The following is a 23,498-nucleotide window of genomic DNA, read 5'->3' as shown; positions in this document are numbered from 1 at the left end:
GTTTATGTAAGAAAAGGAGAAAAAGTAGAGTGAGGCGCAACCTAGTTTTGACACAGTTATGCCCACCTGCTTCCAATCACTTGAGGCTGTCGCTCTCAGCTTCTCTAGTGATGCTGATGGTGGCGCTGACATACGGGCCATTGAGAAGAGGAACAGAGCAAATTTCTTTCTGGATCCTGAGTAAAGAAGCTAGAACAAGCTGCACATAGAAGTGTGGGATCCTTTTAGCTGCCGCCTTGTCTAATTTTTTCTTTCCTTTGAAAACTGAAATAGCTAACGCTGGCTCCAGGTAAAAGAGTGAAGCATTTGATCCATTTATTTGGGACTTATGCCATGTTTACGCCGTACAAAATTCAGAAGGATTACAAAATTAAACCATTAGAAAACAAGGAATTTAAAATAGAGACAATTAAAATAGCTACAAGAGGTCAGCATTTGCCTGCATCAAATGATTAAATATTTTGAAAGGCAATCCTCGATGCATTCGTGAGTGTATGGCGGATAGGATCACGTAGCTTGCTGGGTGTATCCACAAGTGATGGTACAAATTTTCCAGAAAGCAAATTGGCTTTCTGTAGCAAGAGCCACATCTATATTTATAACCCTGAAACTATACTGTTCAAAATACACCCTTTTTAAACTCATTCTTTTAGTGTCCTCACCTGTAAAATAGATATTAATAGAAACTATTTCATAGAGTGATGTGAGAAATAAATAATGGATAAATGTGTGTTTGACAAGTCTTAGGCATAATTATTGATACAAAATAAGAATCTTTCCAGATAAAAATTATTACCACATTGTGGCACAGAAATTTTGGGCATTGATATTTCCATGTGCTTGAGCAAACCTAAAATCTTTTTAGGAAGAGAGCTTTGGTCCATCCACTTCCCATTTAGTTCGTTTTTCTTTTTTTTTTTTTTTAACACAAATTTAATATAAGTTTATCTTACACTTTCTGTATTTCAGAAGGCTAAGTGCAGAGTAGCTTGGCTGGTCTCTCCGCTTAGATTCTCACAAGGCTCATGTGATTACAATGGGCCCAACTGGATAACAGGATAATTTCCCTATGTTAATGTCAGATCACTGGTAACCAGTTCTTGGAATAGTTCTCTTAAAATGTATCAAAATTATATAAATTGGAGATAACTATTTAATTCAGACATATTGTCATAAAAAAGGTTAAGAAATTCTTTGACATAAGAAAGTTACACATGTGATTGATTGATTGATTGATTGATTGATTTGCATTACTTTTGGGCAAACTTAATGTTCTCCTGAGGGAACATTCTAGTGAGCACTAAAAGCCTGGAATTGTGTGTTCAGTGTGGGCTTATCCACCTTTCTTAATGGCCACTATTGTAGGACTAGAATCTGGGTCTATTTGAAGGTTTTCAAAGGTCTTTTCCTGGACCCTAAGGAAACGGAATTCAGATTGGCTTTGGTTGGTAATAATGGCTATGGTTGCGATGGGCCAATTAAGGTCTGTTGTAAAAGAAAAGTGGAGAATTCAGCTGTTTGGAAAAGTAGTAAAGATGATGTACAATAGGAACCTTTTATTCTCACAGAGAATAGAGAAGAGAGAGCTGCAAGTAATGGTAATGCGAAGGAGACCCCGTTAGCTGGGACCAAAATAAGAGGAAATAGTCAGAAGGGGGTGGGGTGGGGAAGGCTGTCAGGGGGGGTGAAAGGAGAGGCAGGAGGAACCATAGGCCTGTGCTAGGTGCCTCTCCTGCACCTGGGAGCTGCCTTGAATGATATCTTCATCACTGACCACCCACCCTTCACACATATGGAGACCTTCATCCGCTCCGCCTCCAACCTGCATTCAGGATAAACCTGGGCTGCACTTGCTCTGAGCCTCACCAGCTGAAAGACTAGCAGGGGTGCCACAGGCTTGTTTCTGTCCAACTACCTTGTGCAGACACCTCCCCACAACTCCTCAGGATACCTGTAAACACAAAAGGAGTCCTGGGGGCCCTGGTATGCTGAGAGGAGCTCCCATCCTGTGCTTGGGCAGGGGTCCTGCTGAACTGAGCAAGATCTAGACCCTCAGGCTGGGACAGGGCTTACTGGAAACCTCATTACCTTTATAAGGGGATATTGTTTTCCTACTTTTAAAAATCGTATTTGTCTTTTACACAAAACATATTATCCACTTTGTCCACAGACAACTACAAATGGCTGTAATTCTATTTGCTCTGTAAAATGGGGGGACAGAAGCTATAGCTAGTACGTAGTCATGATAACAAACATCCTCTATTATCGTAATGGAATGAATGCAGCTGGAATCTAAATATAGGGACATTTGAAGGCTCTTTGAGCTTTGCCAAAAGAAATACTGTAGATCATTTTGGGTCTCTTTCTTTGTGTATTGTCAAATGGCAGGGGGGAATGAAACTGGAAAGTTCCAGTTAGGGGAAGTCTTTCTATGATGCATGATGTTACAAAGAAATGCCCTTGTCTGTTTCAAGGACTGCTTATCATCATGTTTTCTGGGCCAACAGAATCTTCAGTTAAGGTCAACTGGAAATCTGGTGTCGGGGCAGATATTTCCCAATTAGATAATGACTTTATGTAGCTGTCTCTGTGTCTGCCCTCGGCCTTATGGAGACTATTGATCAGCTCATCGGGCCAAATTTTGCATTACTCTAAATTACTTGGGTAATTCTTTCTTTTTAGTGCCACATTCCTCAAAATATATGACAGAAGCAAGAGTGACCCAGGGATCAAAAAGTACAATTTGTGTGTATCTCTTATTGGTACAAAAAATTTATACAGTCCACAAGCTAAATGAAATTGAGCTAGAGAAAAGTAAAAGAAGAAAATCAAGCTATTATTCGTACAGTTTCAAGTAAGTTTTAAAAATTATCGTAAGTGGCTTGGCTGAATTTCTGAGGAAAATGCCAATTGATCTCATAAAGTTTCAACTTAAAGTAAATCTAGTCATAATAGTATTCTGGAGATACCTCTGGCTTCTGCAGAATTTCCTAACATCAGCTTTCTATATTTGAAACAGTGAAAATTCAACTGGTTTAGATTTTCCCAGTGATCAAACAAATTCAGCAAGTTGCTGTGGAAATGTCAAGGAGGGTCAGATAACATTTCAAGTTTGATGTGACACTATGAGGAGACTGACCCCTTCTTCCCATGCTCCAGGTGTCAGGGAACATCCTTTTTAATTTTCAAGAGCAGCTGGAGTGGAAATTCTGTCAAAAGGGACAGGAGTCCAGTGCTCCGAACTCCTGCACTATCTATGGACCACGAGGGGCGTGATGGTGAAGGCGGTGGAGCTGCTTTTTTGAGCAAGTGATACCCAATGTGGGGTGGAGGCAGTGGGGGAGCAGCATGGAATAACTTGACCCTTTCTTTCTACTGTCCTTTATAACCTCTCCCAAGGACTGGCTCCTTCCCAGCCTCTGCATGAAATCTCTGGCAGGTCCAGAAGTCCTTCCTGCCCGTTAGGGTCATAAGAGCAGCAACAAAGCATCCAGTTCAGTGTAATAATCACAGGTCAAGCTAAAAAAGTGAGAACAGTATTGGGATAGGCCTGACATCTACAGAGGGGTAGAGGTTGTGCAGCTGTACCCCTCAGCACCCTCTCCCACCCTGCTCTCCCACTGCTTGGCTACAGTTTCTGACCCTTTCAGAGTGGTGCCACGGGACAAGGGATTAGGAGAAAAAGACACATTCTCATGCCACTGGTACTGTCATGATCTGACATTCTGCCATATGGGCTTGGTGGATGCTCAAACCTGAGAGATGTAGTGTTTTATACTCGGAGGCACTTGTGCCTAGCTAAAAATCAAGATTCTGCTCCTCAGGCGAAAAGGGACAAAGGAAATGCTGTGGGCAGTCAGTCTTCAGTGCCACACAGGTAATACTAGAAAAGAAATGGCTTTAAAATTCCTCCCTTCCTTTGGTACACAAAGTGCTTTGCAAATTATACAACATTTAGGCAATGTAATCTGGTGTGTATAATCATTATGTGAAAGTTTGAAATGATGCAAAGACAGCACACTATTTGGTGAGAGATTAAGTGAGCAAAATGAGTATTCAAATCATGGTGTCTTTTTTCTCCTGATACATAACTTAAACATTGTGACCACATATCTGATTTTTTTAAAATGAGAATATGTAGTCTGCTATCTCATCTGAATCTGACCGTAGATCGGAATATTCAAAATTATGAAGTCATGTACGCAAAACATTATTAAAGTCACTTCTTGCTCTGTTGAGAATTTATTCAATTGAGTAAATACATAGAAGGTGCCTGTTACATGCAAGACACTGTACTAGAAATACCTTAAAAATTAGCAAAAAGGGAAATGGCATACCATATTTTTAAAAAGAAAAAAAAAGCACAATCCATTAAAATACAAATTCCAAGAAAACAGGAACTTTTGTGTTTCATTCACTGCTATAACTGAAATATCTAGGACAGTGTCTGGGCTACAATAGGAACCCAGTAAATATTTGTTAATTGGATGAATAAATGAATTTATCCTAGAAAACACTGACCTTTCACTTACTCTTAAAAAAGTAGTGGAAAAAGAAACCGAAATCAACTCGAAAGTAGGCATATATCTCTGTTTTTGTAAAATAGATATGTTTCTGAGGAGCAGTATATTAAATCATATTTAGAGCTGATAATTTAAAGGTGTCATATAAAGATTTATTTTATAAAACAAAGAATCCTTTTGTAAAGAGAATAATCACTCTTATTCTGTTTGTTTGCCAAATCTAGGGTTTTAAATATTTGCTATTTGTATAAAGTGGACTTTAGGGCCAAGAAGAGAATGGAATATGAATTAAAACCAACAAACAGTTTTGAAATATGTCAGTTCTATAAAACTAATTCTCTTATTGTGACAAAGTTATAGGCTTGGCGAATTAACAAGTGAAGTAAAGATTTTTCCATACGTCTTCCTGTTATGAAATACAAATCAAAGCAATCATTCTAAAGACTTTCCTTTCTCCAACATGCTCAACATCAAATCTGCCAATTTTACGAGGTCGGACAATTAAATTCCCAAACTCAACCTAGACAAAGTGCTACATACCTCATTGCTGAATATCCCTATAGTCACTTTTGAAGTACTCCCCTTGGGAAGCTGTGCACTGATGCCAGCACCTAGTCCACCCTTCAAAGCAATTTTGGAACACTATCTGGAATGGCAATCAGAGCTGTCATTGTATTACCCTTGATGTCCTGAATGTCATCAAAATGTCTTCCTTTCAATATTTCCTTCATCTTTGGTAAAGAAAGAAGTCATTGGGAGCCAGATCAGGTGAGTAGGGAGGGTGTTCCAATACAGTTATTTGTTTACTTGCTAAAAACTTCCTCACAGACAGTGCTGTGTGAGCTGGTGCATTGTTGGGATGCAAGAATCATGAATTGCTGGCGAAAAGTTTAGGTTGTCTGACTTTTTCATGCAGCCTTTTCAGCACTTCCAAATAGTAAACTTGGTTAACTGTTTGTTCAGTTGGTACAAATTCATAATGAATAATCCCTCTGATACCAAAAAATTTAACAACACCATTAAAACAAGGTCGCGAGCTTAATTGTCAGAACTCATATATTTTAAATATTTCTTGAAAATTTTCTTCCCTATTACTAGTGTGGTGCCTGGTTAGAAACTAGCACCTTCTCTAAATTTCCTAATCTATTTTAAATACACACCTGATCATGTTTTTTTTCCTGTTAAAATCTTTCAATGACTCTTTAGCAGCTAATGACCCTTCTAAGCACGGCAGGTGAGAGCTTTATGACCCTAGCCCTGTTGATTTCTCTAGACTTATCTCCCACAATTCTCTGCTGTACACTTTACAACAGTATAGTAACTTATCCACAGAGGATATGTGCCAAGACCTCGAATGGATGCCTGAAATAGTGGATAAAACCAAACCGTACATATGCTGTTTTTTCCTATACATCCATACCTATGATAAAGTTTAATTTAAGTAATAATAAAATAGAATAATTATAACAATATGTTGTAATAAAAGTTATGTGAATGTGGTCTCTCTGTCTCTCAAAATATCTTATTATATTGTACTCACCTTTTCACTTAATGGAAACAGTTTATAGCTTCTCTTTGGTATATCACAGCATCACTACTCTTGTACTTTGGGGCCATTATTAAGTAAAATAAGAGTTACTTGAACACAAGCACTGCGATGCTGTGACTCGATCTGATAACCAAGATGGTTACTAAGTGACGGTAGAGATGCTGGACAGAGGGATGATTCATGTCCGGGGAGTGAGAGGCATGGCATGAGATTTCATCCCAACTTAGAATGGTGCGCACTTTAAAACTTATGAATTATTTATTTCTGAAATTTTCCATTTAATATTTTCTAACAGCAGTTGACAGCAAGGAAAACTTGGAATCTGTGGGAAGCAAAACCACGGATAAGGGGGGACTCTTTTAATTCTGTTTATATGGTTTGACAAATGCACCCTCAGGAAATGTTCCTTGGTCCCCAGAGTTGGATTTGTGCTACCTCACTGCACTGCTTTGGCATGCTGGGCACACCTTTGTCATAGAATATTCCACACTATACTATATCCAAAGGCCTATACTTTATGGTGCCTGGTATCTAGTAAATACACAATAAATCACTGGTGAATTGAATTCAGTTGGAAAAAAATGTGATATCCAGGGAACACTAGTTTGAAAGTTTTACCTAAATATAGTTAATGTGATTATTTATTTTCTTTCTTCCACTACAAAACAATGACCTCAGGTTTCCCCAGAGGTATGCAGCAGAAGACACTGAATGCTTTGGCCTCCCACACATATGTCCCTCAACAACCAATTTCTGATCAAACATACAAAATTTCTTATTGATGAAAAAATAGGACATCCTAATGTGTTAAAAAAGAGTGGTTAGATGGAGTGGTTGGCACTCCTGACCGATGTATGGAGGTATGGCTTTCTGAGATTAATTGCATTTGAGACACTTGCATTGCTTGTTAGCCAAGGAGTCCTATTCAAAGATTATTAAGTGTTTAACTAAGCAGAACTTGGAGAAAAATAGAAGAATCAAGTTTTGTCATTAATCTCTATATCCTCCTCCTCCCCTAACTGTAATGAAAACAACAAATCAGATAATCAGAGATCCTCAATTGACATTCAATCAATATATCCCCTTCAGGATTACCTGTGTGATATGGTAGTTACTTCTATACAAATCATTTTATTCGTTTGTTGGAGAATACAGTGTATACTTCTGAAGCAAGGGTTTCCTATTTCTGCTTAAAATAGAACTGAGTTTCAAAGAGAAGAATACAAGCATCCCAATTTATTAAAATCAATAATCAGAAAAGTCATTTTGCCTAATTTATTTTATTATTGATTTAAATAATGTTATTAACTGATATGCACAAACCTGATATACTGTGTATTTTCTTTTTATTAAAATTCTAGTGTTAAGTAAGTTTACTGTAAAATTCCATCTAATACAATGTAAGAGATAACATAAGTTTCATTGTGTATTTTCTGGCATTCTCTGATGATAAGATAGATGTATAAATTTAAATAATTTCATCAAGTTTAATTAGCGGGATCATTTTATTTAGATTTAACATTAACTGCATGAGTTAGATGCTATTCTAAACCATTTATGCCATTCTAAAATTGTTTGTTATATCAAAATGCTCTTTCACCTTCCTCTTACCAAATACCAATTCTTAAACCTGAACTTCTACTGTATGCACATGTTGCTTTGCAATGTAATTGTGTAAGTTTCACTTTATTTTCTTGCCAGGCTATCACTGAAGGTCTGTTAACTGCTGGCATTAGTCTATGAAGTCAGGCTTTATGAGATGAAGGTAATATAAGTGAAAAATTGTACCAGTTTTCTAAGAGCCTGGATAATAAAATCAAACAGGTAAATATAGGACTGGAATTAATATTTTATTCCCAAAAGCAATCCACAATTGAGGTGGTTGGCACTAGATAGATTTCCACAGAATTGCACTAATGACTTTGAAATGTTATCTTAACACTTAGAATGGATGCATAAAAAGGCCACTTGTAAAATAAATCCTTTTTGCAAAGGATTCTAACATTTTTCTTTTTATAGTAAACATGCTCTGAAAGAGATTTTCTAGATCTTCATTGAAATAAAAAAACCTTCACTAATCCTTCTTAAGTAATTATTCTGCAACAGTTCCCTAGCAATCACAAACTTTCATAAGGAGCCAGGATTACAAAGAAGATTCACATGGGAAGACATTTATGTCTTCCAAAAAGAACCTGTACTCTTAAAGAAATGAATTACTATACGCATAAACTTTAATGGCTTTTAGAATGGGAGTCAAAAATAATTGCATGATTCATCAACTCAGAATTTAGAGCTACTCTTTAACCAGGAATACTATCTAAAACACAACTATTTTCTTTTACTTTTCGATAGCAGGAAGAAGAACAGACATGAAACATAACAGGAAGATTAGTAGTTCCAAAAATATTGCAGGATTGGATGATGCGATAACCTTCACCAAACTTGGGACCATTACACCATTCACATCTGGTTGTGCTGCAATGGAGAAAATATTAATCAATATTTAGTAAATTTCTAATAAAGAAAAGACATTTTGTTGATGCTATCTAAGACTCAAAGCAGTATATAACGTGGACTTTATCATTATTGATCTTATCATCTAATTGAGGAGCTAAGACATACACAAGTGAACAATTAAATACTAAAAAATAAAGTACATATGTGTGTATAAAACAATCCTAGTTTTCTAAAACAAAAAAGTATAGATTCATAGTAAGAAAACATTTCATAGATAGATCCCAAACAGAACACAGTAATTGGACAGTGTAATCACAGAAAATTTTGTATTTCTTTATGATGTATTTCTGTATTTTCCAAATTTTCTATAATAAATATGAATTATTTTCATAACTCAAAATAAATACATAATTTAAAAAATAAAGGCATTAACATAAACTAGTGTAAGGTTAGTGTCCATATATATTATTAAATGCTCACAAATCAGGTTTAAAAGACAGACATTAAACCATTAGTACATTAACATTAGCACATGAACAGAAGAAGAAACCTGAGTGTTCAGAGAACAATGAGAAGTAAAGCTTCTCACTCTCATTAACAATCAAGGAATACAACACAAAATGGCAAAGAAATATAATTTCACAATCATCAGGTGGGCAAAATGTAAAAGTCAGACAGTACAAAATTTGGTGAGGATGAGGACCATCAGGGACTCTCATAATTTTTTTGGTGGAATATAAATTGGTATAATCACTTTGGAGAGCAATTTGGCAATTTCTACTAAAGTTGAAGATACACCAATCCAAGTGTCCACTAGCAAGAGAAAGAATAAATAGATTAGATTTGTATAGGAAAACTATACAAGAGTTAATGAACTAGAGCCATATATATATATATATATATATATATATATATATATATATATATATATATATAATCTTTTAAAAAGTTAAGCATAAAAAACAAGTTGAAGAATGACATATTTACATGTACTTTAAAATATGAAAACTCATACTAAATATTTGTTAGAGGTTTTTCTCATGTCAACCAATTTTTCAATTTTCTGCAGACACCAACTGCATGTCCTGAAATTCAATTCTGACACTAATTACTTGGAGTTAGTGCCAGACTCCACAGGTTTAAGGAGTCAGTCCCACAAGATTGCCCTCACTTCAGATGCAGTTGCAAGTATGGGGTCCCCAGGTTAGCCTACTTCTTTTCCTCTTGGCTAATTTGCTAGAAAAACTCAGAACACAGGAAAATGCTATATTTACTATTGCAGTTTATTATAAAGGATACCTGATGAATAGCCAACTGAAGCGAGGTCTGAAAAGGTCCTGAGTGCAAGAGCCTCTATCCCTATGGAGTTCAGGTGTGCCACTGTCCAGGCACCAGACATGTTTGCCAGCTTGGAAGTTCTCCAAACCCCATTGTTTATGGGTTTTTATGGAAGTTTCATTATATAGGCATGCTTGATTAAATGATTGGCCATTGGCAATTGAACTCAATCTCCAGCACCTCTCCCTTCCCTTTCCCAAGGTGGAGGGGGTTGGAGTTAAAAGTTCGAACCTTCTAATCAAAGCTTGGTCTTTCTGGCAACAAATCCCCATCCTGAAGTTATCTGGGGCCGCTGAGAGTCACCTTATTTGCATAAATGCTTGATGTTTTCCCACAGGGCCCTTAAACTCTCCTCATTGCTTTTTTTTTTGAGGGAGGGTAATTCTTTTTTCTTTTTGTTGTTCTGATTGGTTGTTTTCTGCTACCTTATCTTCTAAATCGCTGATTTGGTCCTCTGCTTCATCTAATCTACTGTTGATTCTCTCTAATGTAATTCTTTTTAATTGGGGAATATTGGGGAACAGTGTGTTTTTCCAGGGCCTATCAGCTCCAATTCATTGTTCTTCAATCCAGTTGTGGAGGGCGCAGCTCAGCTCTAAGTCCAGTCGCCGTTTTCTATCGCCGTTTAGTTGCAGGGGTGTAGTCCACCACACCATGAGGGAATTGAACCAGCAACCTTGTTAAGAGCTCGTGCTCTAACCAACTGAGCCATCTGGCCACCCTTCTAATGTAGTCTTCATTTCGGTTATTGTATTCTTCACTTCTGATTGGTTCTTTTTATGGTTTCTATGTTCATTTTTATGCTTGCTATATCTCTGTTAAAGTCCTCACTAAGTTCCTTATAACCATTGTTTTGAACTCTGTATCTGGTAGATTGCTTGCCTCCATTTCATTTAATTCTTTTTCTAGAGTTTTCTCCTGTTCTTTCATTTGGGACGTATTTCTTTGTTTCCTTATTTTGGCTGCCTCTCTGTCTTTAGGTTAGGTAGCGCTGCTATGTCTCCTAGTCTTGCTGGGTGGCCTTATGTAGTAGGTGTCTTGTGGGGCCCAGTGGCACAGTCTCCCTGGTCACCTGCTCCAGGAGTGTCCCTTGTATGGATGGTGCGTGCCCTCCTGTTACAGTTGAGCCTTGATTGTTATTGGCATGTCAGTGGGTGGACTTGACCCTCAGACTGACTGGCTGTGGGGTTTGGCTACATCCACAGCTTATGGGCTCTGGTACAGGAGGTTTACCCCATGGAGTAGGATTCACCCCAGTGGGCTCTCATGCCTATTGAGGCTGCCCTTTGTGTGTGCTGCTTGTGGAGCTTCTTGGGTGGTCCTCTGCTGTGGTCTGAAGCTAGCCTCCAAGTATGTTGGTTCTGGGGCCTCTTGAGAAGGGCAGGCCCAGGTCAGCCACTGCCTGTGATTGATGGGGAGTACCTGGGTAGAAGGTACAAAGTGATCCGCAGTTAGTTGTTCTGTACCTGGAGGCATGTGGGCGAAGCCACACTGCAAACCAAGGACAGCTGCCACCAGTATTGGGTCTGGGTTAGCGCTGCAAACAGCCAGGACACTCTGACTCCTGCTGCCACCTGCTGGCACCGGTAAGGGTCAGCCACTGATAAAGTCTCCTGTGGTATTCAAGTTGGGTGAGGCAGAATCACAGTGAGTCAGCAGGGTGGAGCAGCAGAGCTCACCAGGCCAATCAAATTTAGATTTGGCCTGTGGGGGTGGGCTCAACACAGGAAAGATGGCACCTGCCTGCTGGCTACATGGGAGAGAGCCCCACACAGGGAAAATTGGGACTGTCCCCCCAGTCCTTGCCCCGAAGTTACACACCTCAGTCTCTCCCCATGTGTCTCCAGTGACCCCAGAGTCACCATCCCTCTGCTGGAGCCCAGGTAAGTACCTGCATGGGCCCGTTAGAGGATGTCTGGGTTTCCAGCTGCCTTCCGTCCCATCCGGAGGGTCAGAATTCCCACTGTTTTTCACAGCCAGCAGTTGTGTGGGCTTCTCTTCCTGGAACCAGTACTTCGGGCTGGGGAGCCTGGTGTGGGGGGCTGGAGTCCCTCACTCCTTCATGGGGAACCTCTGTGGCCAAGATATCCTTCCCAGTTTTCAACTGCCACATGTGGGTGTGGGACCAACCTGTTTTGCGTCTTCGCCAGTCTCAACATGGCTTCTTTTTTATATCCTTAATTATAAAACTTCTGTTCAGCTAGACTTCAGATGGTTCTCCAGGTTGATTGTTCTATAATTTAGTTGTAATTTTGATGTGGTCACAGGATGGGGCAAGCACAGTATTTACTCTGCCATCGTGGATCTGCTTACTATCCTACATTTTGTTGCTCTTCATAGATATTTTGTTCTGGCTGAACATTTATTTTTGTCTTTGCACATATCCCTACTTTTACTCAACTTCAGTTCATTTCCCTATTTGGTTCCCTCTTCCTGGAATGCCCCTTGAACACAATAAATATTTTCAAACGTACACTTTTACCCATCCTTCTAAACCATGTCATTCCTGAATCTTCCATACTTTCCCAGCAGTTATAATCTCTCTTTCTCTGGCCCCTTTTATTTATAATTCACTTGTGTCACTTCATTTACATAAAAACCCATCCTCTAAAGTTGCCAAATATAGAATCATATAGAGAAAAACACAGATTTCCCCCTTTATTCCTCACTTCAATCACTCTAACTTTCCTCTCCAGAATAACTAAAGCTCATAGTTTGAGTTGTACCCTCTAGCTCCCAGACTCATGACTATTTTTTACATAAATGGAATCTCTCATTACGTGTATTCTCTCACTCTGTACGTATGTGTCTGTGTGTAACAAAATGTCTTGGACAGCCTTCTATGTTAATACATTTTGTTTTACTTCATTCTTGTTAATGGCATCATAATGTTCCATAAAATGGGTACACCATAAATTCTTTACCACATTTTTATTGATAACCATTTAGGCTGTAATTATCATTCCTGTGCCTAACTTTGTGTTCACATATAACAATTTCTATAAGACAGATTCCTAAACTTTAAATTTATATTTTAAGGGGTAATTATAATATTGTCAAATTTCCTTCCTCAAAGCTTTCACCAATTTAAAATGCCACCAATGATACATCATAATCCTGTTTTGAACATCCAAAGCTAACACATAATGTCAATCTTTTTAATCCTGATAAAACTTATAAGAAAAATTTGTTTTTATTTATATTGCATTTCCTTGATTACTGGTGTGAGTTAACATTTCTCATGTTTATCATCTATGTATGTTGTTATCCATGAACTGCATATTCCTAACACTTAAGCACTTTTCTATGGGTTGTATATTTTCTTACTGATTTGTGGGAGATATACATATATGTTTCAACAGTTACAAGTATTACAATATCTTCTTCTAGTTAATGGCTTGTCTCAATTTTATTGATGGTGTCATATTACATGGAAAATTTACCCTTTTTTCAAATGTATGAAACTTTGCTTTACTGTTTATATTGTCTGTATTTTGTTTACAGTATCATTCCCTACCATGAAGTCATAAAGATAGTCTCCTACAGTTGCTTGTAAAGGCTTTAAATTTTGCTTTTCATATTTAAATCATCAGTCCAACATGAGATGCTTTTGTAATACGATGGTGACATATACATAACAAGAAGTCTGGTGATTTACTTAGTATGCATAGAGCTTTCAGTGAAATTACATCTTTCATTACTTCTGAGAGTTTACAGTCATTATCTCATTGAACAATAATTCCCAACGTTTTTCTCTATTCTCACTTTTTGGGACTTTAAGTGTGTGTTAAATCTCCTTTCCCTCCTGTCTGTGTATGCACCAGAATTTCTTCAGTTCTTTCATGTGTGAAAATTGTCTGTTTAACCCATGCACTAATTTCAACTATTACATTTTTTCAGTTTCTAGAATTTCATTTCATTTAAAATTTCTTGTTCACATTTTCCTGGTCATATTTGATGGTATTTTGTTCCTTAAGCATTTTTAAAATTAAGTTATATTTCTTTAAACACTTAAATTAGCTATGTAATATTCTGTAAACAATTCTAATATGTTAGATCCTTGGAAATTTGTATCTGTTGATTGTTTTTGCTGACTTTTATTCTTGGTGGTTTATTTCCTCTTGTATTTGGAAATTTCTTTAAATTGTGAAATAATATCCACTTGAACTTAATTTTTGGAATTTGCAAAGTCTAGATTGAAGATGTTTCTCTCAAAAAAAATTTATGTGGTCTCATATCTGTTTACCACTCATTAGTTAGGTTTTAATTATTTAAAAAAAATTTTGTCCATGGAGATTTTTCTTCCTTCTTATGTGCGTTCAAATCTCATGAGCATTGACATCTCAATGCATTAAAAGTGTGAACTTCGAGGCCTGGTTACTTTTTATTGGTAGATTTTTAATCACCTTTTTAAATTACTCCAATGGTTACTAGTCTTTTAAGGTTTTCTGCCTTTCATTGAGTCAATATTGGTAATTTATATACTCCTGGGAAACAATTTACTTATGCATACAACAAATATTTGTTAAATCAATAATACAGTCACTGGTGCTCAGTACAGCAATAAAAATAGTTTTATACCATCTGAAGGAAATGAGAGATAAACCTGAGAGGATTGAAAGTGTGTGGGGTTTAAGAATCCCCGTCCTGAGATTAGGCAATGATAGAATTTGCTCTGTGTATGTCTGCTCTATTCCTGGTCTCTGTGAAGTTAGAATAAAGCATTTCCCTGCATAGTGTGCCTGGGACAAAAGAACCTGTTTTTTTTTTTGTTTGTTTGTTTGTTTGTTTTGGAATAACACACTTTTATGTTCTTAGCAATTCATAGAAAAGATTTATGCTACAACTGTATCGAATTTGCCAGCCATACCTCAGCAATCTGTATCTCACATTAAATTTAAGTAATAACTTGAGAATGTTAGAAAATGGGATGAATCCATTCTATATTATTATGCCTGAAGAGCAGAGGAGCAATTTGAAGAATTGCATGTATGTTTTGATGTGTATTGTGTGATGTGGTGTGGTGTGTGTGTGTGTGTATGTGAGTGTAGTAAAACTGTCATCTGAGGCTGTAATGAAGAACATTTTAAATGCTTAAAAGTGCATTTTGGTTAAAAGGGCTTCAGAATTTGCTCACCAGTTTAGCAACATTTGAATTTCTCCTGGGATCACATCATAATATTTATATAGATCATTTTTTAAAAAAATCAAAGAAGTAAGTTGAGTAAGACGCTGTGGACTATTCAAAGAATTCTCTTTCCAAAAACTAGGATGAGTGAAGGTATTCTCAAATAAAAGATTTTTCAGGTTAAGCTTCAAAATTCCAGATGGAAAAAAAGTCAGCTCATTCCCATCAACAATCAGTTTTTTAAGTGATCTGCAAATAAAGGAAACCATACTTTAAAAAGTATTCATCAGGGGAGGGACACTCTAGTAGAGGGTAATATATGGTGATGGAAAGAGAACTGACTCTGTGTGGTGAACACACAATGTGAGATATAGATAATGTATTACAGAATTGTACATGTGAAATCTATGTAACTTTATTAACAATTGTCACACCAATAAACTTGAATTAAAAAAAAATTCTGAACCAATCAGAATCATTTTGTTTAAATATGGAATGAAATGAATTAATTTTATTTTATCTTAAATACATTCATTATGGATAATAAATTAATTGCATTTAAAAAAACTATTCATGTAATTTATAATACTGAAGTATTAGGTTGGTACAAAAGTAATTGTGGTTTTTGCAATTATTTTTAAACTTTTAAACCACAATTACTTTTGCACCAACCTAATAAAATTCTGGCCCAATGTTTGTGAAAATTGTTATAAAACTTAGTAACAATAAAATACAAGTACTTAACTATTTCCTTAGAATCAAGAACATTAACTTAAAAAGCAACTGAACCGACATATTGTTACGCAAAAAAGTATATTTGGGTCTTTGCAACATATCATTGGTATGGAAAAAGAAATAATAATCACAAACAGCAAGACAAATGAATGTTATACTACATAAAATATAGTACAGTATAAAGATGCAAAGAAAGTATTTTCATAGACAAATTGAACATCAACACATTTTTTTTATGTAAGCCCAATGAAAACAGTGAAATTAACACTATCGAAACACATTGTGTGCTACGCTGTACTTCAACTTTTCATCACCTGGTCCTCTTGGTTTTTAACATGTCAGTTGCTTCTAATAATCCTTCTATTCAAAGAGTACCAACATGACTGATGTTCTCATTTTTTACCACTTGTCTTGATGACATTTTTTACAGTCACTCATCTCCCTTCTATAATAACTAGTGCTGGAAGCAGTCAGAAAAGTATCTGCTCATAGGGGACATACAAAAATCAAATCAAAAGCTGGTCCAACTTATCAATTGTATCAGGGGTGAAGATATTGATATAACCAACTGGTTATAAATCAGATTTTAGGTCATAAGCAGCTTTAGATACTATGACTTTAAATTAAAAGATTTGAGGAAATAAGCAACTAAGGGCCTATAGATTCTTATTTGCTATCTAGTTTTCACATCTCTTATCCACACAATTCTTTAATTATGACTCCTGATGACAATATTAAAACATGATCAAAGAAGGTATCTAAGACAGTGAGGCTAAGACGCTAGTACCTCAGCTAGTTTCATCCCTCAGCCACAGTTTGACCACTGCACCTCTCATAGTCTAGAAAGGGTGAGCCAGACCTCAGGCTCCATTTCGGTCCTGAAGGAGAAAGCTGGCGTGGTCGCTATTTTCCTCTACAGCAAATACAACCTGGGGCCAGAGGCAGAGAACCCTATGCACAATCAGAAGAAGTGTGGTAAACTCTAGGGAAATGCCACAGAGAGTCCCCAGAACACCCATGGGTGAGGCTTCCCTGCCTGAGTTGGTTTATCTGAGAGACCACATCAGTTTGGGGGCACCCTTGCTCTCAATGAGTTCTGAGGAGCACAGCTGTCTTTAGGTTAAGGAGTCTTTAAAGCTAGAAGAGCTCTATGTTGAGGTAGCCTTTGCTTCTGAACATCCTGGATAGCGGAGAAGCCTCCTTGTGCTACATCACTGACACTCTCGGTGCTCTGAATGGTACTCGGAGACTGCTGTTGCATGTGAGCAGAAGTCAGAGCAGCCAGGAGACAAAAACAACCAAAACACACAGGACAGTGTTCATTCCTAAGGCAAGCACATCTTCACTTCTTATCTGTTTGGGAAGACATAAGAAATTGGGGTAGGGGTGGGAAGAAACAGTAAGATTCAAATATAGCGCGTGCACACACACAGACAGAGAGAGAGAGAGAGGGAGACAGAGAGACTTTCTTGAACCAAAATGCATGATTTGTAAAACTAAAAAATTAAGTGGATGAACTGAAGAAGAACATGGTCTTCATACAAATCTGAGTTAGAGGCAAAGACAAAGAAGAAATAACTCAAATAGAGCAAAAATATTTTTAAAAATCATAAGGAAAAAAAATGTAGGTGCCGTGGAAGACAGATCCAGGGATGTAACATGTAAATAATATGTGTTTCAGGAAGAGAAAATGAAACAGACAGGTGAGGAAAGATTATAATTAAACATATTTCCTTAACTCAAAAAAAAAAAAATGTTTGAGCAGGCTGATTAAGAGTCCACTGAATTCCAAGGAAAACAGGTGTGATATCATGATTTATAAGAAATATATATTTGGTCACTGTCGTGCAGGGTGGCCTGCAGGGTCTCAGCTCCCACTCCCCACACAAGAACGCAGGATATGGTGAGGCCAAAAAGGAACACCCACGGAGCCATAGATAGGGGAGTCATACCACTATACTCTCGCTGGCGGCTGGGTTGGAGACACAGGAAGCAAGAGCCACACTGTTCGCAACCCTCAATGTACCGCTTGCAGGCTCAGCCCCCATCTTCTTGCTAGTCCCCATCTGCTGCTAGCATAGCCACAGCAGTTATATTAGTGACCAATGGCTCACTGGTTACAGCTGACGGCCAAGTCTCCACAGCTGATGGCCATCCAATCAGAGTTGATGGCCATTTACTACCCGAGTGAGCACCTTTTCACGTGAGGCTGAGAGCCTGGAAGCTGCACTCCTGGCTCTGTCCCCACAGTCACTCAGAGGACTAAAATATATTTCTCATATATATTTGGTCTTCATCCATAGTTTCTGGCTCACCACTCTGAAAAACCTTCAATTTCCTGAGCGATAAGAGCAATGGGAGCATCTTTTGTTATATTTTGTCTTCTCTTCAGTTCCTGAAATTGCTTCAGAGCCATACAGGTGAAATGGGTATCTTGTTATTCATAATAAGCCCCTTCCCACCACAACTGGGTTTATGTTAATAAGGACTTTTGGAAAGTACCCAAGGATGGGGGCTGGTTTCCAGGGGAAGCAACCATGACTAGAGGGGTGGAACTTTCAGTCCCACCCCCTGGTTTCTGGGGAGGGAAGAGGGGCCAGAGATTAAATCCATCACCAATGACCAATGCTTTAATCAATCATACCTGTGTAATGGAGCCTCCATAAAAGTCCTAAAGGAGGAGGTTTGGAGAGCTTCCAGGTTGGGGAACCAGAACAATTCAATGTACCACTGTGCTGAGCCCCAAACTCCATGAGAACAGAATCGCCTTTGTTCAGGACCTCACACTATCTATCTCTTCATCAGGCTATTGATTTGTATCCTTTGTAATAAATTGGTAATCTGGTGAGTAAATAGGATTCCTGAGTTCTGTGAGTCACTCTAGCAAATTAATTGAACTTGAGGTGTGTGTGTGTGTGTGTGTGTGTGTGTGTGTGTGTGTGTGTGTGTTTGTGGGAACCTCTGATTTATAGTGAGTTAGAAGTACAGGTAACAACCTGGGCTTTCTGTTGGCATCTGAAGTGGGGGGCAGTCTTGTGGGACTGAGCCCGTAACCTGTGGGATCAGATGCCATCCCCAGGTAGATAGTGTCAGGATTGTGTTGATTTTTAGGACACCCACTTGCTGCCTAAGAATTGTTAGTTGCTGTGCCTCCCACCATCACAAGGGTGGAACTGGGTGCAGAACTCTTAAACAGATTTAAAAAAATAAAAGAAGACATGTTGTTAAGCATAATCTGATTAAACTCTGGAAGATCAAGGGTGATGAAGAAAATTATAGTTTTTCCAGATAAAAATAAGAACCACTTAAAAAGAAAAAGAAATCAAACTGGCATCAGGTACCTCATCTGCAACTCTGGGAGCTAGAGGAGGACGTGACATTTACCTGTCAGGATTTAAGATTAAAAAAAAAAAAATTTACCCATGTCCTTCAGCTGAGGAAAATAAGGAAAAACTGTAACAGCCGATGAATCAAAGGAGACATTTCCAGGCTCAAGATGAGATGGAACAAACAAGAACAGTAAGCAATGAATCAGTAGTAATTAATGAATCTTGAAATACATAGTGTTAAATGAAGAATGATCAAGAATGCTTGTGAGATCTAAGTGCTAAATATTCTTTAAAAATAAAGAGACATAATGCAAAGGAAAATACTAACGATAATCTGAAACAAAACTTCCTGAACTGTCTCAGCAAAACCTAGAATTAGATAATGGGTAAATGCATTTGGAAAGAAAGCGATAATATATTATAGCATTGTACACTCGAAATCTATATAATTTTTCTAACCAATGTCACCCCCATAAATTTAATAAAAATTTTTTTAAAGAAAGCAGGAAAATGAAAGTATTCTAAAGGTCTAAACTATTGGTGGAATGCAGCAACGGGGAGACAGTAGCTTTTATCTTGCTTTTATAAAATATTAAAGAAAAACGTATATGTTTATGAGTTTTGGGGAAAGGAAAGATAGCTATTAATAGACTGGGAAAGTACAGTAGAGTTCAAAATTAACAAGGGAGAAGAAAAGGAACAAATAACATCCTGAAAAAAGAAAAATCACCAAAAAAAAGACATATATGTGAAAAGGAGGAAATACTAAATATAAAGTGGAAGGCAATAAATAAAGATGTCAGTCATAACAAATATGAACAGGATGAATTCCCCTATTAAAATACAAAGATTGTCACATGAGAAATTAAATAATTCATATAAATATTAGAAAAGTAGAAAAATTGTCTAATTTCATTGAAGATAAGATTATGCTTCCTGAAAACCAAAGAAGATCTAGTAAAACTCAACCGGAACTAATATAATTTGTTTGCATAAATTGATTTTAAATAATGTAAAGAAGTACATAGCTTTTCTCTATTCTATACTGGCAATAGTCAGCTAGAGATAAAAATTAAAGAAAATATTGCATTCAGAGTAGCAACACAATTATAAAATACTTAGAAATGTTAGTGAGAAAGATAAAGGACTTATGTGAAGTGAGTCATAAATTCTTATGAAAAATATAAAATAATATCTGAATAAATGAAACATATAATATATTTTAGGACAATGGATTTATCATTATTAAAATGTAAATTCTTCAAAATTTGTATGTAAACTCAAGGCAATTCCAATGAAAATCCCAACTTTGTGCTTATGTGTTTTGGGTGCGGAGAGGCTTGGAATGATATCAAGTATCTTAAAGATCATGATCGAAAGAATAGTTAACAAACTATTTTATTGTAAAATAATCTCTCTACTAGTTATTCAAACTTATTCTAAAGTCATAATCAAAATAGTATGGTATTGACCTACAAGGACATAGATGAAATTCAGAGACATTTAAAAAATTAATGTGAGAAAGAATTGGAGCTTAGCAGTAAAATTACACTGTGTATTATTAGCATCTTTTGCATATGTATTTCCTTACCAAAAAAGCCAAAAAACAAAAAACCTGTTAAGAACTACAGGTGAGCACATGAAAAAAAAATGGACTAAAGGAGCTTATCATTCCATTAAGTGGTCATCGATATTGTGCTTTAAATAATTACTGAAAATGTTAGGTCCTAAAAATACTGTATATCAGTTATTCAAATTGCATTTTGGTAAACTTAATGTTTCACATATTATATTTTATGGCTATTAAATAAATAAATGAACTCAATTTTCTCCATCATGATCATCACCAAATATGTCTTTAAGTGACACATGATCTTGTATATACATAACTACTTCCAAAATACCTGAGTTTCTGGATTTCATTTGGAATAAAAGCAATACTATTGTAGGAAATGTCAAGTTCTTCAAGGTTGGGCAAAGAAAATAACCTTCAATAGAAAGAGAAAATAAATTGTAAAAGTGATTATCTATTTGTTATTTCTGGGCATAAATAAGAATTAAATACTTAAGCAAATAGGTAGAAGTATAAAGAAACTAATATTTTTCTTAAATTTTGAAATTTATATATAATTTTTACATTGTAAATGGTGCAATTAAAATAAAATTCCCTAAAAATTATTCATCTATCCATTAAGACTGGTTTGAAACGTTTGGAGTGGATAAAACCCCATCTAGAAAAAGCCACCTGAGAAAGTCCTAACAACTTTTCGATATATTTTCTTCTTGGTTGCTGTATTAGTTTCTTAGAGCCGAAATAACAAATAACCACAATCTGGATGGTTTAAAACAATAGAAATGTGTTCTCTCACAGTTCAGGAGGTCAGGAGTCTGAAGTCAAGTTGTTGGAAAGGTTGGCTCCTTCTGGAGCCTCTGAAGAAGAAACCGTGCCTTACTTTTCTCCCAGCTTCTGCTGGTTGCCAGCAATTGTTGGTGTTCCTTGGTTTGTGGCAACACAACTCCAATCTCTGGCTTTGTCTGCATATTTTCATCTTATAAAGACACCATTTATTTGATTTTTTGAGCCCACCAAATCCAGTAACTTCATATTAACTTAGCAAATTACATCTGTAAAGACCCTGTTTCCAAATAAGGTCAAATTCTGAGGTTCTGCATGGACATTAATTTTTTTCCTCATTGAACTTTGTTTTCATAGGTCTTAAAATTCTGTGACAGCCAGATTTTTGGTCAAGTTGTTTCCATTAAAAAGTACTGATTTTAAAAACTAATAACTTAAAAATTGCCCTCCCCCCCACACACACATACAAAACAAATGGTCCACAAAACAGTCTCCTTTCCTTCTGAAGCTTTTATGATGCATTGTAATCATTAATCAGTATTTTACTATTAAGCTTAAATGGCAAGTTGAAAGAAACAGTTTTGAGACCATGCTTCCACCACCGATTAAGACTGGGGTGGAAGGTACGGAGGATAATACTCCTTTAGCCTTCTGAGCTTTCTGGGCAGATGTGGTGACTGTGCCAGCTCCAGCTGCCTTCTTGTTCACTACTTTGATGACACCCACAGCAAGGCCTCATGTCACAAACAGCAAAATCGCCCAGAGGAGGATAGTCAGAGAAGCTCTCAACACACATGGGCTTGCCAGGAACCATATCAATGATGGCAGCATCACTAGATTTTAAAAACTTTGGGTGATCTTCCTGCTTTTCCCCAGAAGGACACTCAATATTCTCCTTCAGCTCAGCAAATTTGCAAACAATGTGAGCAACCAAGCACAGGTGTATATCTGGCACTGATTTGGCCTGGATGGTTTAGGATAATCACCTAAGCCATGAAGCCAGCTGCTGCCATTGGTGGGTCATTTTTGCTGTCACCAGCCATATTGTCATGATAGACATCTTTGATAGACACATTCTTAACATTGCAGCTCACATTGTCCCCAGGAAGAGCTTCACTCAAAGCTTCACGGTGTGTTTCAACAGACTTTATTTACTTCAGTTGTAACATTGACTGAAGCAAAGGTGACCACCTTGGTGGGTTTGAGAACACCAGTTTCCACTCAGCCCACCAGGGTAGTACCAATACCACCAATTTTACAGATATCCTGGAGGGGCAGATGCAAAGATTTGTCAGTTGGACGAGTTTGTGGCAGGATGCAATCCAGAGCTTCAAGCAGCGTGGTTCCACTGACATTGCCATCTTTATGGGTGACTTTCCATCCCTTGAACTAAGGCATGTTAGCTCTTGGCTCCAGCATGTTGTCACCATTCCAACCAGAAATTGGCACAAATGTGACTGTGTCAGGGTTGTAGCCAATTTTCTTAATGTAGGTGCAGACTTCCTTAAAGATTTCCTTGTATCTCTTCTGGCTGTAAGGCGGTTCAGTGGATCCATTTTATTAACACCAACAATTAGTTGTTTCACATCCAGGGTGTAAACCAGAAGGGCATGCTCACGGGTCTGCCCATTCTTAAAGATATCTGCTTCACATTGACCAACACCAGCAGCAACAATCAGGACAGCACAGTCAGCCTGAGATGTACCTGGAATCATGTTTTTGATAAAGTCTCTGTGTCTTGGGCCATCAATGATGGTTACATAATACTTGCTGGCCTTGAATTTCCATACAGAGATATCAATGGTGATTCCACACTCATGTTCAGCTTTCAGTTTATCCAAGACTGAGGCATACTTGAAGGAGCTCCTTCCCATCTTCGCAGCCTCCTTCTCAAATTTTTTGATCCCATTTCTTTTGTTGATTCCACCATATTTGTAGATTAGATGACCAGCAGTGTTAGACTTGCCAGAATCTACGTGTCCAATGACAACGATGTTGATGTGTGTCTTTTCCTTTCCCATTTTGTATTAGATTTAGCAGTGGTTTTCACTACACCTGTGTTCTGGTGGCAAACCTGTTGCAA

General features: G+C 37.2%; 1 protein-coding gene and 1 pseudogene across 1 annotated transcript in view; both read right to left on the bottom strand.

Annotated features, from left to right (window-relative positions):
- Positions 1-8,303: 8,303 nt before the first annotated feature.
- LRRC63 (leucine rich repeat containing 63) overlaps positions 8,304-23,498 on the bottom strand; it is a 64,453-nt gene continuing 49,258 nt past the window's right edge. Inside the window, 3 exon segments of the mRNA XM_019753545.3 lie at positions 8,304-8,547; positions 15,005-15,244; positions 20,964-21,047. Coding sequence (XP_019609104.3) covers positions 8,304-8,547; positions 15,005-15,244; positions 20,964-21,047 — 568 coding nt within the window.
- LOC141571229 (elongation factor 1-alpha 1 pseudogene) lies at positions 22,059-23,436 on the bottom strand (annotated as a pseudogene).

The sequence above is a fragment of the Rhinolophus sinicus genome, chromosome 16 (assembly GCF_057876585.1).
Source record: "Rhinolophus sinicus isolate RSI-liver-muscle chromosome 16, RSI-T2T, whole genome shotgun sequence".
NCBI lineage: Eukaryota > Metazoa > Chordata > Mammalia > Chiroptera > Rhinolophidae > Rhinolophus > Rhinolophus sinicus.
This window is presented reverse-complemented; position numbering and strand designations above follow the sequence as displayed.